At 40.5% G+C, this 18,113-nt stretch overlaps 1 protein-coding gene across 1 annotated transcript; it reads left to right on the top strand.

Annotated features, from left to right (window-relative positions):
• Nucleotides 1-2,950: 2,950 nt before the first annotated feature.
• Nucleotides 2,951-4,800, top strand: LOC112350292 (apolipoprotein N-acyltransferase-like). The gene is made up of 3 exons (XM_024686237.1): nucleotides 2,951-4,175; nucleotides 4,231-4,395; nucleotides 4,451-4,800. The coding sequence occupies exons 1-3, from the start codon at nucleotides 2,974-2,976 to the stop codon at nucleotides 4,728-4,730; spliced, it is 1,647 nt and encodes a 548-aa protein (XP_024542005.1). The 5' UTR covers nucleotides 2,951-2,973; the 3' UTR covers nucleotides 4,731-4,800.
• The last annotated feature ends 13,313 nt before the right edge of the window (nucleotides 4,801-18,113 follow it).

Genomic DNA, 18,113 nt, shown 5'->3' with positions numbered 1-18,113 from the left:
GCTAAGATTTGCTTCATTTCATGTTCATACTCTTATAATGAAACCCTCAGCTTTGGTAGCTGACAACGTTCACATTGGTAATAATATATATATTATTTAGGTTCTTACAAATTATATTAAGTATTTAATACATAATATAATTATTCAATTTTCCTAATAAAAAAGATAATTGATACTTTTCAAATTATGTTTTTTAAAATCTTTTTTATGAGAAAAATTTTATTGATATTTGCCATTAACGATGATCACTAATATGGTTGATTGTCAAATTAGTGTTGGGTCCAAGGCCTCCTTCAAGGGTTTGAAGCTGGATTGAGAAGACCTATGTGAACTGAGGGAAACTAGAGCATTCACATTGTAACAATTTTAACATATTTCCTTCTGGGATAGGATAACTCTGAATCCATCTTTAAATCAATTCAAGACATTATTTCCCATGTTCATATTAGTTGATAATTGATCTTCCTGATTTGTTCTCTTGATCTATGAGCTGGGTGTTGGATATGGATGGAGCAAATATGGGCAGAGTGCCATATGAGCCTTGGCTCAAGGGTGATAGGCAAAAGATTGTTAAGGTTTATAAATATAAATAATTTTTTCCTGCCTCTCAAGTGAAGTATAAATTGATGGATCTTTGCAAGAACTAAGGAGTGGTTGGTTGGAAAAGGTATTTTTCCTCTTTCAAAGCTCATAGTATTTATATCATCATGCTTTTAGAGGTTTTAATTATTTAAATTGATTGCATCAACAATTCTATAAGAGTTGGGCATCAGTCACTAGGAAATCAGTGAGTAGGTTTATATTTTGTTTCTTTTCTCCTATTTAATGTCAATGTGTTCTTGTTTGTTATGCTAGAATCTAGAGGATTATCATGTCATTCATAAACACTTTGTATATATTTCTTTCTATTCAAATGTTTTAGTGAAGCTAGTTGAGCTTCATTTACTTACAAAGAAGTGTGTTAAAGGCTTTGTAAACAACCACAATTATAACTATCTTTAGTCTAGGGTGATCTAAATATGTTATGTCCTTGATTTGCTATCTAGACAATCTAGTTGTTATGTAAAGTCACTTGGGCCTAGTGACACAACTTTTTATAGTCTCCACTATATGTTTTCCTTGAGTTCCCCCATGTAAGGACATAGGTAATATCTAATATAACACCTTCTAACATGAAATGAATATTTATGATACTTTGGTTTAAAAAGGCCTCAAACGAAACAAATTTAGTTGTGATTTTATGCATAAAAGAATCATTTATACATAGTCTTTATGTTTCATCAGAAGAGATGTGAACACATGGCAAAAAAGTAAGATGGTTGGTTATTTGTTTTTAGGGGAATTCTTAATACATGTTTCCAATCAAGCATGGAAGTTTTAAGTTACACTTCTTAGATGTTATCTTGTTAAAAGATTCCATGACCTTAACCTTTTACTCCTTAATGCCTCTTTCTTGAAGATTAATTAACTTCACATTTATAAATGGAGCTCTATTCCCTAGTGCTTGATATTTTTCTTTCATCTGACAATCAAATTATGCCAATCCTTTAATCTTGATATTCATGATATGTGTGAGAATGCTAAAAAATAAAAGTTGTACCAACTGTCAATAGCACTTATATACTTCGTGAGGATAGATCCTCTTTAGTCTTTATGTTGATAGAGATAATGTCTCCAGCTTCTAAAGGCAATTTATTTCCAACTTCAATCACATTAGTGGAGATGAAGGGCACTATAATTTGTTTTTGAAAAGCAAAGATTTTTGGCATTGCTTTGCTCTAGTGGTTAGACCACATAGCAAAAGTAATCATATAAGTAACTTATTTAAATCCTTTAGTCCTATGCTTTTTATATGTTAAATTTCAAATTTATCATAGCAATACTTACTTATTTATATGGAAAAAAGTCTTGGTTGTGTTTGAATCTACAATATCCTCTTCAGAACATGAATTAGAAGATTTATTTTGCATAAAAGGAACTAGTCTATTTTATTTCTTAGTTTTTGTATAGATTATTTGAGTATTTTGGTTGTTATTCCTAAAATTTGTTACCACAAATTTTGATATAATTTATTTCACTCTATACTCACTCAGTCTTCTAGCTCTAAATTCGTCTAAAAAGCAAAAGTCATTAATTTGACCAAGTTATAGAATTTGTTGAAATAAAGCATGAAATACTTGAAGGCTAGAGCAATCATATATAACTTAAAATACATCCTTATAATCTAAATTGTGTTAGTGGCAAAGTTTTGCTGTGACAATTATCAAGTCTCTAAAAAATATGCTCTTAAAATATTAATATAGTTATGATTCAACTCTAAATTCTCTCAAAGGGAGTTTATTACCAAATTTAATAAGATAAAGTTGGAAATACAAATTTCTTATTATTAAGATTATTGTGGGAACTTTATCCCTATCTAAATAACATAATATATTATCGCACCTTCACATTGACTTTGTGTGAAAATCCAAAACTTTGCACTCCAATATATCCAAGAATTATAGGAATCTAAGAGCTCAAGTTCTTTAGTAATAGTGAATTAGGAAGTAATGATCATTCAATGATTGCGAAGAAAAAACCCACTTCCATAACCACTTGGTTACAACTTTTAAAACCAAAGTGGCAACTCAAGCAAATGTAATTGTGTTATAACTTTAAATGTTTTATAATGAAAAAAGAACGAATGGAGGATATTTGTGAATGGATATGCTAAAAAGATATTTTGTTGAGTATTATAAGCAAATCAAAAATGGTTTATATTTAAAATAAGCATTGAAGTAAAACTGAAAAAATCAAAACCGTTAGATTGAAGTATATCCTCGAATTTACTTGGATATTAATAGTATGTTCCTTACACTTTATAAATACCCATATAAAATTCACATTAATTTTTTATTTGATTCATTTAAGTAAAAATAAATTGTTATCCCAGGAATATAAATTACCACTACATTGAAACAAACGGCGAGAGACATGACGAAGGCGGCACTCCTTGCCATTCTCTCGACGGCATGCACATTCTTCTCCGGTTTCCAATCAGTTGCAATTTGTTCTTGGCTCCAACCATTTTTCCTCCTGCATTTCTTCCACAAATCAGGGATTTCGCGCAATTCTTGCTCGTGGAGCTCCGCGGCGCTCACAATTCTCCTGGCGCTCATCCTCCACACCACTGCCGCGAACCTGGCGTTCCTGACATTCTTCCCGGGAAAGGTGAGCCCGGACAACTCGAAGGCCAGCAGCGCGCCAATTGTGGGAATAATCTGGGCACTGGCGCTGTGGATGTTTCTTCTCCTCCCATTTCTTGCAAGCATCAGCTACAGGAAGCGTTTTGATCGAGCAAGAACGTCCCAGCCGCTGGTATTCGCGTCGATCTGGACCACGGTGTGGTTGTTGTGGAACCGATTCGGCGGCGTTGGCTCCTTCCTCCATCCCGCAGTTTCGCAGGTTACAATCTTGCCGCTAGTGATGAGCGCCGGCGTGTGGGGGATCGATGGGATCGCATTCCTCATGGCGTGGTTCTCGGCGATTCTCCACGACAGCGCCGTTCTCGACGAGAATCTTCTCAAGATGGAGAAATCCGACAAGAAGCGTGCCATGCAGATGCATCGCGGCCACTCCCTGGCGTTTGGGACCATTGCCATCTCCATTTTGTTCTACAGCAGCGCCAGGATCTCCATTTTCTCGGGCGATTTCTTCCAGAAGGACATCGCCCTCACGATGAAGAAAACAGTGCCGGTCTCTTGCGTCCTGGGCAAGCTCCTCTCCTACGAGGACATGGATGTGATGCTCAACAGGACGAACCAGCGCCTCCGAGCCGGCGATCGATTGGTGCTCTGGTCCGAGGCTGCGGTGAAACTCCACCTCAAACAGGACAGGGGCTCTCTCCAATTCAGAGCCGGGCAGATCGCTTCCCAGCACGGCGCCTACGTTGGCATCACTTACGAGTACAAGGATGCGAGCACTGGAAGAGTCGGGAACTATTTCGACCTCGTTCTTCCCGATGGCTCCATTGGATTTAGCTACAGGAAAGCCCACTTGGTTCCATTCGTGGAGTCATATGGAACTCCGGGGAATCCCATTCTTCCTGCCATCAAGACAGAGCTCGGCCGAATTGGAGGAGCTATTTGCTACGATTTCCAGTTTCCAGACCTGATGCGCCAAGCCGGGAAAAAGAGGTAGAGCAAACTTTCAGTATGCTAGAGTTCTAAGTTCTTGGTTGTGCTTTGGCAGGATTGATATCATGCTCCAACCAGCGGCGACTTGGGGACCAATCGGTCCCCGGGTGAAAGAGGCCGATACTTTCCGTGTCGTGGAGAATGGCTTTAGTTGGTTCCGATGCTCCACGGGAGGCGTTTCAGCGGTTGTAGATCCATATCTCCAGACGTTCGATTACAGGTGTGACAGTTTTGATCAATCAAAGATCTCTAATATTCCTTTGTTTCTTTGGCAGGGAAGGTGTCTCCGACTCGGTCTTCGCAATGGCACTCCCAATATTCGGGAAGGCCTGGACGCTTTACCCGAGCTACGGCTTTCTTTTCGCTTGGCTAGTGGCAGCACTCGCTGTGGTACACGTCTCCATGCTCTGCCTCCCTCTTGGAGCAGTGACGTACATCCTTGACAAGTCCCCGCCCGCCTTTGTGTTCTACATCACTGGTGACCGATCCTTCAAGGAGTTTGAGAGGTCGGAGAGTTGCGTGCTGTTGCCAGAGAAATCAAGCGTGCTTCTCTAAGATTCCTGTGAAGCCCAATCTGTAATACAAAGCATGGGTGATATGGGGCGCAGTACTTGCATTGACTTAATCGCTCGTTTGGTGCAGCGAGAGAATCACACTTTTTTGGGCCACTGCCGCGACTTTAGGCTGGATACTGAAGCACCACACGATTTGGAGGAGTCTGGATCGAGTCGCCACGGAGTTGGAAAGGGATTTTAAAGAAGGCGATCCAGAAGCCCCACTTGCTACACGCTGAGGGCATCGCCTTGCTCCAAAGAGCTTCGTGTGAGGATTGTGGCCAATGCGACCAAAGAAATTATTTTTGCTTCATTAGTAGCTATCATTGTCAGATTGATTGTCTTCTAGTTTAGATTAATATTTCTCAGTAAATGCTAGGTGCATACAAATATCTAGAATTTAATGCAATATCTTTTTGCAACTCATGGCTAGGATAATTTCAATTGCCATATTGTATTTCTCAACAGATGGATCTTGTTTAGATCTTATTTATATTATCTCTCATCTTTAATCCTAATTACTACTCAGACAAAGTAAAAGAAGAATTACTAAGAAAACTTTTATTAATATAGGTGTTGGGAATATAAATACCTTTAGAACACTAGACAAACAAAGTAAAGTAATAACTAAAAATAATTATTAATAATATAAATTAAGTATTTAGTTTAGTTTAGTTTGGCAAATTAATAGAATGCCAAACCCAGTATCACTTAATTCAATTTAACTAAGCTGTGCTGCTACTGCTAACTAATAGTTACATAAGCAATTGCTTACAAAATACACAAAAAGTTATCATGCTTAAGAACCTAGTAGTGATGACCTGACATAGGAACTTTGCATGAGCAAGAGGGACAGCTTGACATATGAACTTCACATGCTATCCATTGAGCAAGAGGGAGAAGAAAATTATTAGGACCATGAAACCTTTGGAAGCCGAGGCTGCCTGAAATAGAATACCCTAGATACTTCTATATAGTTAATCATCTTTAAAAGAAGTTCCATTTGCCAAAGAATATATAAATAAAACAAAGCAAACCCAGCCTTGACTAATCCAAACTATGCACAACTCTTTTATGTATAACAACATTGACCAACTCCATATGAAGCAACTCTTTGGCTGACCACGCTCATCCAAAGCAAAAGAACAATATAGAGCAAGCTGCATTGAAGTGATGTGTTTGTGTTGGGAGATTGGAACCCTAAAAGAAAGAAAAAGAACAACAAAATTTCTAGTCACCATCCATATAGCCAAGTGTGGAAGAAGAAGGTTGAGAGATATTAATGCAAGCTGCATCACATGTCCCAACTTTTAGAAACATGGAAAAGTTCTTGAACAACTTGTTTTTACAGATGGCCAGGGTGGGGACACCTGCTTTACAAGATGCTCCAGTTAACTTCAACCTGTGCTCTGTGAACACCCCAGCAAACCACTGCTTGCAGATACTTATATGGAAGAGCTACTCCCATCTGCACTTGCATTGCCATGGGAGATATATGCACACCCTAAAGCCCAGGACTTGAATTCTTAAACCTTGGTGCTCTAGCTGAGTGGGATCATCTTTGATTCCATGCCACAACAATTGCCTGATAATCATGGCATATGCCCACAACAATGAGAAATACCTTTCCCTGCATTTCTATTGAGAACTGGTGAGGAAGAATCAAACATTGCTTATGGGCACACATATGCATGCAAGAGCCAAGTTGTCACCTATTAGACAGTTTCAGTGAATGTCAAACCAGCAACTACTTGACTCTTTTGAGGAATGCTAGCAGAGAGAAACCTGGAGCAAGGAGGAAACCTTGGTACTAGGAAACTTCACCGATGAGGAGGAGCTGTGGTTAAGAAAATTTCCTTTCGAAAGGCAAATTGAGGTGAAAAGCATTGTGGCTGCAAGGGTAGAGGAGGAGCTATAGTAAAAGGAGGGAGCACAGGAAGAAAACAAGTGTCACACCCGCTTGCTCCCCCAGCCCAGACCATGTTGCACATTGATTGGTTATCTAAACCTTACATTTTTAGAAAGGACATAATATAAAAACACAATATTTACTAGTTTACCTTGCATTTGACACTATTAATTGGCCAAATCTGGATGCCCATAAAGTTTGGTGATCACTTCTTATAGTAGTAGATGAGAAAATTATAAAAAGCTTTTATTTAAAATGGATAGCCTTATGATAAAAAACAATTGGCCAAATTTAGACAAACTATCATACCTATAAAAATAGAGGTTAACTCTAGGGTTTTAATTATGGTGAGATCTCGCTGCATCTAAGCATATTGACAAGCCTATATACCCATGAGCTAGTTTCCAAATCTATTATAAAATTGTGTTGATATGAATCTCAATATGTGTTCTGATTCCCATAACTAACCAACTAAGTTAAGCTTGAGAATTCTTTAATGCCAAATGTAAATTCATAAATTCAGACTTCCTAAGAGGTTCCCAATATTATTCAAACCATGAAACCTCTCTTGGCCCTCATCCAAGTGAAGTGAGGTGCATAGTGTCATGAGCTTTTGCAAAATAAAATAGTTCCACCATCTATGATCATAGTACCTAAATATTAATTCCTCAGACAATACATTTATTGACTTAAGTTATTATTTGGCACTGGAAGAAAGCATTCCAAAATCCAAACAACCTTGCCACCAGAGATTTAAAGAACCAGAACCCTAAGGATGATTTCCATGGTGATCCTTCATAGATTGCTCTGTAGTGGCAAAATATCACAGTGCTTTACAATCTTTGATCATTAGTGCTGGCGACACTCCATATATCCCAAAATCTTTAATTAATTAAAAAATAGAGTGTACTTTTATTCATGTGACCTTTCCCTTTATATTTAAACTCTAATAGACTATTTTTTAATCCATTTTCTTTGATTGCATTTTTGGAGTTGGTTTCCAAGTGCATTATAATGTTGTTCAAATTTGCCAATTTAGATAAGAACACCCTTTTGTAAATCTAAAACAATATGCCCATATGCCATCTTAGCATACTTGTGCACCTCACTTGAAATTAAAAGATAGATTTATTGATAGAGAAAGGATTCATATATGCTTTTGTTAAGCTTTCAATTGTGAGCAATAAATGTTGTAAAGGGTTTTAGATATGGGATTGTTTTGGTTACTACTACAGAGCTCTGTATAGCAAAAAAAAATATTTTGCACCAAATCCAATAATAGAAGTAGAAGTTTAGCTAGAGGAGTTTATAATAAATTTAATGCTACATCTATCTAGAGTGGAAAGGTTTTCATTTCAACAAGGATCCTTGACAATGGTAAACTTTTCAATGAATAACTCAACAAAACATTCAAATACAACAAATATGAGAGCAATGGGTTTATATTTGAAAGAGTATACTAATTACAAGTATATAGATTCAAAATATCAATGCAAGAACTTTTGTGAGCCATTTAAAACTTCTCACAGAGTATGATTAAGACTTGGTTTTTCACCTTTTAAAAATTAGATGGAGGGAGTGCAATAAGAGTTTGATGGGCACATTTGGGTAAAGTTTATGGCATAGCAAATTAATTTGCTTAAAAAGTACAACAAAATAATTATGCTAGATTCTTTCAATGCTTCAATTTGAACTGCCAATTTTATGACTAATTTCAAGAGTTTAATAACAACCATTTTCATGATATATTACATATTCAACCCAACATGGTGAAGTACTTACAAAGAAGTTTAGTTTCATAAAATGTCACTTTTATAAAGAATTTCTATGATATAAAAGATAAATTTGGAATTTATATATTTTATGTGATCCAAAACATTGTAATATTCACTATAATTGTTGTTAATATAACTATCTAATTGCAAGTGGGATATGCTTGGAGTCTTTAAATGTCTATACCTATTGTTTTTAAGGTAGTAATCTCTAAGAGCTTAACATAGAGTTATAGCTACTAAAGAAACAAATAAATTGATTATTCTAAACACTCCAAACTTTTACCTTAACAACTAAGTAAAATACTTGATAGTCCTTCAACTCTTACAAATAACATAACAAGCTAAATGATGTATTTTTACAAACTTTAGTTATATAAGTGAGACAAATAGGACTTTGAATATGAGAAAACTATATAGGACAAAATTAAATTATCTAATTTGATATATAATTTTACTATCTAATGTTTTAAATAGTTTTATAATATTATTTAGTTTATAGTATAGTCCTTGTATAGTTTTTAATATCATTTTTTGGAAAAACTATATATGATATTTTATGGTAAATGTCTATACATACATTACATCACAAATCCCACTAGTAATGCAACTCATTAATGTCCCCTCTAAAGTGTATTTTAAAGAAAGACTAAATTATCCTCAATTTGGAATGAGATTCCAAATATGAGAAAGAGTGCATGCTATTTATAATTTTTCCTATGATTGATAGAATGAATACTTTGTTGTTTTTATGTGCCTAAAAACCAAGAAAGAAAGAAACAAAAGATAAAAGAGAAAGAGAAAAGAAGGGAAGAATGGAGTGGATGTTTACTATTGCATTTGTTTACTTGATCTTGTGCTTTGTTTTAGCTAGATACAAACAATCATATAAAGAATGAGAGAGAAGGGTAATTTGAGTTTTTTGATCTCTAAAAAGAGGTTGTGAGCAACAATAAACTTAGGATTGCTTGTGTATTTTGAATCTTGAGCATGTGGACATGCATTGGTAATGGAAGGCTAGAGTACAAAAAAGATAGGGATAAGGTTTGAGTGCTAAGTCATTCCCTTAACTAGTCCTATGTGGTGGTAATTGCCACTTCTTCATGTCCTTGAGTCTCAAGGTTGGAGTTTCAAGACTCAAATGATGTTTCTAAATGTAAGGTTAATTTCCTATGCTCCATGGAACATCATTATTCTTGGAATGTAAGTTTAGTTGAGCATTAACCTTTCCATTATTTCTCAGTGAAATTACTGTAGCTTATGGGTTGTTGAGGACTATGCTTTACCTCAGTCTTCTGCAAATTTAATGGAGTCTAATAGTTAATATTAAGTTGTGGACTCCTATGCTCCAAAAGCTTCCTTTTCTGTAGTGGTGTAGTTCATCTTAGTTGAATTAAGTCTTCAATTGATATAGTAGATTGGTCAATTTTTGAGGTCTTCTTATTGTTATGAATGAACACTTGGAGATACCCCAGCTTCATTAATGGCTTTTATACACAGTTATTCCTCTCCATCCGTCCCGGAAAAACTTTAAAAAATCATCCGTCAAAGAATGGCTCCTATTGCATAGTCAGAGGCATTAACTTGAATGTTGAAGTCTTTGCTCCAATTTGGTTGAGCAAGTATTAGAGCTCTTATTAATAAATTCTTGAGCGTGCTGAAAGCTTTTTGACATTCTTGAGTCCATTTGTAAATTTGATTCTTCTTTAGGAGTAGAGTCAATTCAAATACAAGCTAGTATGAAAATGGCCCCACTCCAAAGAATAGCTAGATTAGTCTAGGTAAACAGGAAAATGTTGTTCAGCTATGATTAATAAGAGGTTTTCCCATTTTGTTGTTTATCTAGAACTATTTATTAACCACTTTTCCCATTTATCTAGAACCACTTGTATACCACTTTTTTGAGAAAACTTTTCAAAGTCTAAAGTCAATTCAAATGCAAGTTGGTGGGAAAATAGCCCCACTTCAGAGAATAGCTGGACCAGCCTTGACTGAATAACTAGTTCTAGGTAAACAAGAAAATGCTATCCAACTGTAGTTAATAGGTGGTTCTAAGTAAATGAGAAAATGCTGTTCAATTATGGTTAATAGGTGGTTTGTTGTCTGCAAAGGCTGGTCTAGGTAAATGGGAAAATGCTCAAAGAATCAGAAAAGTGCAGCCTAGAATAGACTTTCTGGGACCTACACAAGGTGGGATTATACACTTTCGTATTATGATCTAAGAAAACCAGACAACCAACAACTATGATTGGATAAAAAACCTTTTATAGTTTGGATATTTCGATATGAAAATTTCAAAACATCTTCCACCTCATCAATCATGCTTGGAGGCATTGTAGCTACCTAAAACCCTTTTCCATTGGTGGTGGAAGCTAGATGGCAATATCTTTTATGCCCTCCCCAACATGGCTTCTAAACAAATTTTCAAGGCAGGATATGCTAGAAGGTTATTCCCCATCGTCACCCCCAAATACAAGGAACTCTTAGATCTGTATCATGTTAAGCCAATTTGTGTTATCCAAATGGAGAAGACAATAAACATAGGTCTAGCTATACCAGAGAAATGGATAATTATTAGTTTTGACAATAAACAATGGATAAACTAGAATGGGACCTAATAAAGTGGGATACTGTAAGCTCCTGAGTTTGGTCTTCCCGGGAGGTCACCCAGCCCAGTACTATTCAAACCCAAGGACGCTTAACCCCAAATATCCCAAGACCCTTAACCGATTGGAAAAGGGGGTGCACTCTTGTTCATGGGCCCTTTCCCTCTATATTTGAACCCCATGGATCGTCTCTTGAGTCGTTCCCTTTGGTTGCTTACAATCCACCACGCTTCTCTGCAAGTTCACGCCCTCGTGAACGGAAGCTGAAAGCCTCGCTCTCTTGACACCCTACCCCTCGGGTCGAGCCCAGCGGGAGCAAACTGGACCAGCTTCCCTACAAGTTCACGCCCTCGTGAACGGAAGCTGAGAGCCTCGCTCTCTTGACACCCTACCCCTCGGGTTGAGCCCAGCGGGAGCAAACTGGACCAGCCAGATGTCAATCAACATGTGGTGCGATTCCCCTAACCAACCAACAGAGTCGGACCCGAGACCCCTCTGATACCAAATGTAAGCTCCTGAGTTTGGTCTTCCCGGGAGGTCACCCAACATAGTACTATTCAAACCCAAGGACGCTTAACCCCAAATATCCCAAGACCCTTAACCGATTGAAAAAGGGGGTGCACTCTTGTTCATGGGCCCTTTCCCTCTATATTTGAACCTCATGGATCGTCTCTCGAGTCGTTCCCTTTGGTTGCTTACAGATACATGTTGTAGCACATGTGATTATGGGATAAGATTTGGATATACTATCATAATCATCTTGTTAGCAACCGTACCTAACACAATTATTAAAAAAGGAGGTGAATAAAAAATTGCCAAAGAAAGAGCTTTATGGCCCTTCTTTAGACATGAATGCGAGGTTGGTGAAGATAATATAGACATGGAAACCACCATTATGGCTTTGGTAACATTTGTCCAAGAATGACGAAACATAAGTCTATGGGCTCCTCATCGAGGACTTTGACCACCACCTGGATTACAATGGACACAGACTTAAGTTTCAATTTGGCTTTACCTTCATCACCCCCTCCCCCTACTCTTGAAATGCTCTTTCTCAATTTCAAGCATGTCAAAACTAAACTCTATGGTTTTATAAAGGCTAAGAATAAAAACCCCATTGACAAAGTCACACTAGAGTTAAGCTCAATAGGGTCTTCTTTCCCCACTGATTTTTCCAAGCTTGTTCTCTTGGCTGTGGTTTCATTAAATAGTAGATAGGGACAATGGGAATCTTATTAATTTATTCATGCACATCACTAATTAAATGATGAGGCATTTGTAAAAGAGTTATAGTTACTCCCTGCATTTGGTTGAATTTCTTCACTTTTACATTCAGAGAACTAGGTAAAAATCACATTGTGTCAACATCTATAAGAACCATTGCAATGCTTTATTTTAATTAAACAATTGGATTCCCTTTGTCCATTCCAGTTTTGAGCTAATTGTTTGATGCCTAGGGAATGCCCCCACGGGGAGGGGCATACATCCATCACCAAGTTTTCTCACGGGGGCTTGCCCTCGCTGCACAGGTAGCTCAGGCTGACTGCCAGCAGCCTAGAAGGTCTAGACCCCTAAGCCCAACCAGAGCCAATCTTTTTCCTAAAGTTATAAATCCATTTTGTTGATTTCCTTTACCTACATTGTTCCAAGTGGTAGAGAATCCAACAAACTTGCTAGTTAAGGAAGGCAACAAACGCACAAATTACCCAATCCCGACACAATTAAAAAAACACATGTGTGTTTTGTGTGTGGTGACAATATAACATTGTAAAAATTTCAATTTTTACGTGAAACCCCGGTGATCCTGCCCAACAGTGCCATGGGTAATGCCTTTAGCGCATTCCAGGGGAGATCAAGGTGGGAGAGAGTTTGGGCAAAACTCAAAGGGTGTACCACTTATTCCAAGAACTTGAAAGTGCTATTGGAGTTCTGTGTTGGCCATAAGAATTCTCAAGAACAAGAGAGTCGGCAAGAGTAAGAGCAACAACTTTGCTAGTGGCAAGCTAGCTCATTTCACGTCCAAGCAGCTCCATGTGGCCACCAATGTTTCAAGCAGCGTCTCAGTGGTGCCAAAGGATGGATCACGACAACGTAAATAAGCGAATAAAACATACTATTACTGAGTCAGTTCTGGGTCATTGGGTCCCGTCTCCTTGTCTCCCACAGGAGCATACTCCAGAGAGTTAACGCTTGCAAACTTCGCTGTATGGCAGTTACTCCAATTTCATGTAAAGGAATTGACGATGCTGGCTCTCCCACATCAGTCCAGCCACGGGAGACAAGAGCCATTCAATGACGATGGTCCAAGTTCAAACGCATAAGACTAGTAGACTAGATGGTCACTTAGTCAACATTCCTCGTTGGAACCACCCTCTCCTCCAGCCGCACAGATGATGGATTGGTGCTGCATCTAACTCGCCCTACAAACTGGCCCACAACCTCCTCGTAAAGTGCCCCATCACTGTTTGATCTCGGTTCACCATCATCCAAAGTCACAAAATCATTCTTCCTACCAAACTGCTAGCGAAGTTAGGGTTCTTGAGCGTGAATAAAGTTTTCGTGGGGAAGTGGTGGCGCTTAATATCTACAGTGACGTGACTCTGAAACAGTGGACGTATGAGGATCTTCGGAGAAAGCGAGCGACGCCTTCAAAGCTAGAGGTCTTCTCGCTCCAGGTAAGAAAATGCCCACTAAGATTTCTCGAAATGGTTTGCAGCGGATCTCAAGCGGAACATTGCTGCAGCACGCCAGTACAACCAGATGGCATCGAGGCCGAGACCCAGCAGGGATCTGAGTCTCTACTTCTCCAAGGTGGACGTTGGAGATGAGAACTGTACCGGAGTTCAGGCGCGAGTTCTACTCGATAGAAATTCCAAGTGAAGCTTTGCTCTATGAGGGGATGCTGGATGCCATCGTGTCATCGTCTGCGCCTGTCAAGTCCCACTTCAAGAAAGAGGACAACACCGATTTCCGTTACCACACCTTCGTCTTCTATGATCGCTCCGCTGAAGGGAATGTGGTGTGTATCATGCACGTCTGCGCCCTGGGAGATCATAACGACAAAGACTATCAGGATGCGCTTGGGGGGCTCATGTATGCGATGCAAGATCGCGTCTTCGAGATGCATCCCACCAGGAAGTTTGCGCTTGGGGCCGTTGCAACGTGGGGAGAGTTTGAGATTTTTAAGTTCGTGGCAGGATCTCTTTTCCCGGTTGAAAGCACTGTTCATCTGTTGAATGTCTGGAAGCGTAACAAGGTTGGCGGTGGATTCCGAGCTCTCATGGCGCTCATGTGTGCGGGCGAGGAGGCCATGGGAATGGAACCCAGTGTATCAGAATTGCAGGTGACAGATAATCTCCCTGAGTTGTTTCCGAGGGTGTCTTTCTTGTTTCTGGGCTGAAGGTAAGACATTCTATGATCGGGGAGAATACGAGAGTGCGCTGGATCGGTACACTCGGACAATTGCGCAGACCAATCTGGAGCAGGAGAAATCGGTGCTGCTCTCAAACGGAGCACCAGTTCATCTCAGAATGGCCAATTACAGGCACGCCTTTGAAGACGCTCGGCGTGGACTGCGTAGTAATTCGTCCAATGCCAAGGTAACGTCCCTTGATCCTAGCATTTACATTGATTCAGCGGTTAGTACCTCCAGGCAATGTTTCGAGGTGCAAAAGCTGCACTTGAACTGGAGAAGCTTCGTGAAGGATTGAGCTTGTGCGATCAAGCAATAGAAAAGGCCCCCAAGGACGCCAGCCTTCGGGCCTTGAAGAACGAGAACGAGACAAAGATGAGAAGCTAACCGGTTCTCGAAATTCCGAAACGCAATGGTGTCGACTTGGGGACATCATTCCTCTCTGCCCATACCACAGTAGGTGAAAGTTGGTGGAAGTTAAATGGTGACCTTTAATAGTGATTCTACATAATTATTATTTATTTATTTATTTGATGGAAGTTTGACTTGTCTTTTTCCATTTCAACTTGTTCTTGCTGGCAATTGGTGATGCAGAAGTGATTTGCTGCTACTGCTATTATTTTTCCCGGTGCTGGAGTTCACGCCCCAAGATCTGGTCTAGATTCTTGCTAAAAGTCTGTAGTATCTCGTGAATACAGTAGCATCCACTACATTTGAGTCACTTTTCGGGATGGAATCTGCAAATATTGCGTTAAGTAGATTCCACAGCTTTGGAAGAGTTTACCTGAAGGAGTACAAACTGGTTCTAGTTCAGGTAATTCTGGTCCCTCTCCTTTCGCAGTGTTGAGTATACGCTCTCTATGACATGATCCTAGAAGGCAGGAGTGCCACTTCACTGATCCAGGTGTAGGCTAGAGGCATGTCTCTTCATCATGTATATATATCTTTGATATATGATTATCCTTGGAGTCATCCACCATTGTAGCTTCCGCTCTTCTTCTCTTCATGGTATCAGAGCCCGTGTGAAGAACGATCCTGAAGATGGGGAGTGTGCGCGACGCCATAGAGATCTTTGATGGCAAGGATTTCAGCGGATGGCAGGAGCAACTCGAGTACTACTTTATGCAGAAGGAGCTGTGGCCAGTGGTCGACGGTTCCTGGACGCGCCCTCCCACAACGGACAAGGCTGACCGCAAAGAGTGGGATGGAAAGAACATCAAGGCCTTGGGCATTCTAGGCAGAGGCCTGGGCAAGGTGTTCAGTTGCCATCTCGACATCACAAAGACTGCGCACGAGAACTGGGAAAACCTGAAAGCAACCCTCGGAAAGGAGAATGAGACCACATTGCTGGACTTAAAGACAGAACTAGGTTCTGTAAGACAGCATGAAGGTGAGTCCATTCAAGCCTTTGTTGGAAGGTTGAGGAAGGTAGCAAGCCAGATCGCACGCATCACGAAGACACCAGTGAGTGAACCGAAGCTCAAGTCGGTTGTCATCAAAGGCGTGGCGAAGTATCTTCTGACAACAGCGACTACTCACTCGTCAAAGAAATTTGACGAAATGGTCCTTCAGTTGAAGTCAGCAGAGAACTTGATGGAGACCAATGAGGGAGTTGGATGTCAAGATCAAGCGCTATTTGCTGGTCAATCTTCAAAGGGCAAGCGATCTGCAACAGTGTGGGACAGGTTGGGCCCAGTGAATTCTCCAGGGACTGATGGAACCAGTGGGAGCAAGTCCAAGAAGAAGAAGAAGAAAAACGACGGCCTTTGCAACATTTGCAAGAAACCTGGTCATTGGGCAAGAGACTGCACCAATGAAGAAGCAAAGAAAGCCAAGGAAGCTAGAAAGCGAGACAAAGGCAAGCAAGTGGCTAACTTTGCAGCAGCTGATTCCGATGACGAGCATGGCAGTCTGTTCATGGCTTCGTTAGAGGATCAGCAGGTGACAAAACATGGTCTGTTGAAAGCAGAAGTAATCTGGGTGGACTCAGGAGCAAACAGGCACATGACATACATCAGAGAGCTGTTTGGCAAGCTGAGACCAGTTCCAGACGACAAGAGGATTTACCTTGGTGACGATTACTCGCACAGTGTGCAAGGAGTTGGGACAATCAAGGTGAAACTTGCCAATGGTCAGAAAGTGGACGTGAGCAATGTCTACTATGTGCCTGGTGTCAAGAAGACTCTTTTCTCAGTGGGGAAGATAGCAGACGCAGGCTGCAAGATTGACTTTAACGAGAAAAGATGCACCATCTCACGAGAAGGCTATGAGCTAGCATCGGGACGCCGACATGCAGGGCTCTATTGCCTGAATGCTGGTGTATCCTGAGAGGTTAATGCTCAGTAGCAGCGTGGAAGACAAACCAGCTATACTAGACACTTGGCACAGGAGATTAGGCCACTCTTCCATCAAGAGAGTACAGCAGCTAGCAAGAGGACAACTTGTCCGAGGACTGAACATTGCTCCATCATCAGCTGGATTTTGTGAGCCTTGTGTCCTCAGTAAGCAGCATCGCCTTCCATTTCGCTCAGGTGTAAGTGAAAGAGGGAAGGATGTCCTGGAGCTGGTACACTCTGATCTATGTGGCCCAATGCAGACCATGTCAAGGACAAAGAAGAAATACTTTGTCACATTCATCGACGATTTTTCAAGGATGGTAGCAGTGAAGTTTTTGCTGCACAAGTCAGAGGCCTTTGAAGCTTTCAAGGTCTACAAGCTGCAAGCGGAGCTTGAGACAAGCAGAAAAAATCAAGATGCTGAGAAGTGATGGTGGTGGAGAGTTCACCTCTAACGCCTTTAAGGAGTTCTGTGAGCAAGCTGGAATTAAGCGGCAACTTTCAGTGCCTTCAACTCCTGAGCAAAATGGCGTGGCTGAGAGGATGAACCGAACTCTTGTGGAGATGGCACGAGCGATCTTGCAAGATGCAGGCATGCCAAATTTCTTTTGGTGTGATGCTGTGAAGACAGCAGCCTACTTGAGGAATAGGCTGATTACTTCTGCTGTCAAGGGACGAACACCTTATGAGGTGTGGTATGGGAAGGCACCAGACGTGAGCCATCTCAGGATCTTTGGGTGTGTAGTTTATGCACTCAAGGACGAGCCCAAGAAGCTGGACAGTAGAAGTGAGAAGTGCATTCTCCTTGGCTATGCAAGCAAGATGAAGGGTTACAAGCTCTTCAACCTGAACACCAGGAAGGTTATCACGAGCAGGAATGTCATCTTCGACGAGTCTAAGATGTACAACACCAAGAACCAGCTAGCAACCACCTCGCAGCAGATGCCGTTACTCATTAGTGGTAAGCAAACCCTAATTGAGGATAGTGACAGCGAGGAGGAAGATGCCTCTCGACGGCAACGTGCACACTCAGGCGGAGCAGCTACAGGTGGAGGTGGAGTCGTGGCTCAAGTTCCTCCCAGGGCAGGCCGAACTCTTCCAAGGAGTGTCTCAGATCTCTCACCTTCTCTCAATTTCGAGGAAGGCAGCTCTAGTGAGAGCAGCCAGCAGCAGGAAAGCAGCCAGCAGCAGGAAGGAGCAGCACCTCCTAGATCCAGTCGTGTTCGTGTCTTGACTGAACAAGGACAGCAGTACAGAGAGGATGTGGCATTAAAGCAAGCTCTTGAGGCTTCTAGAGTTGAAGCCAGAGCAGCTCGTGATCGCAGTGCATCTGAGCCACCTCCAGTAAC

Source organism: Selaginella moellendorffii, unplaced genomic scaffold (genome assembly GCF_000143415.4).
Source record: "Selaginella moellendorffii unplaced genomic scaffold, v1.0 SELMOscaffold_47, whole genome shotgun sequence".
Classification (NCBI taxonomy): domain Eukaryota; kingdom Viridiplantae; phylum Streptophyta; class Lycopodiopsida; order Selaginellales; family Selaginellaceae; genus Selaginella; species Selaginella moellendorffii.
The sequence above is the reverse complement of the archived record's forward strand: the minus strand, read 5'-3'. Positions and strand labels throughout refer to the sequence as shown.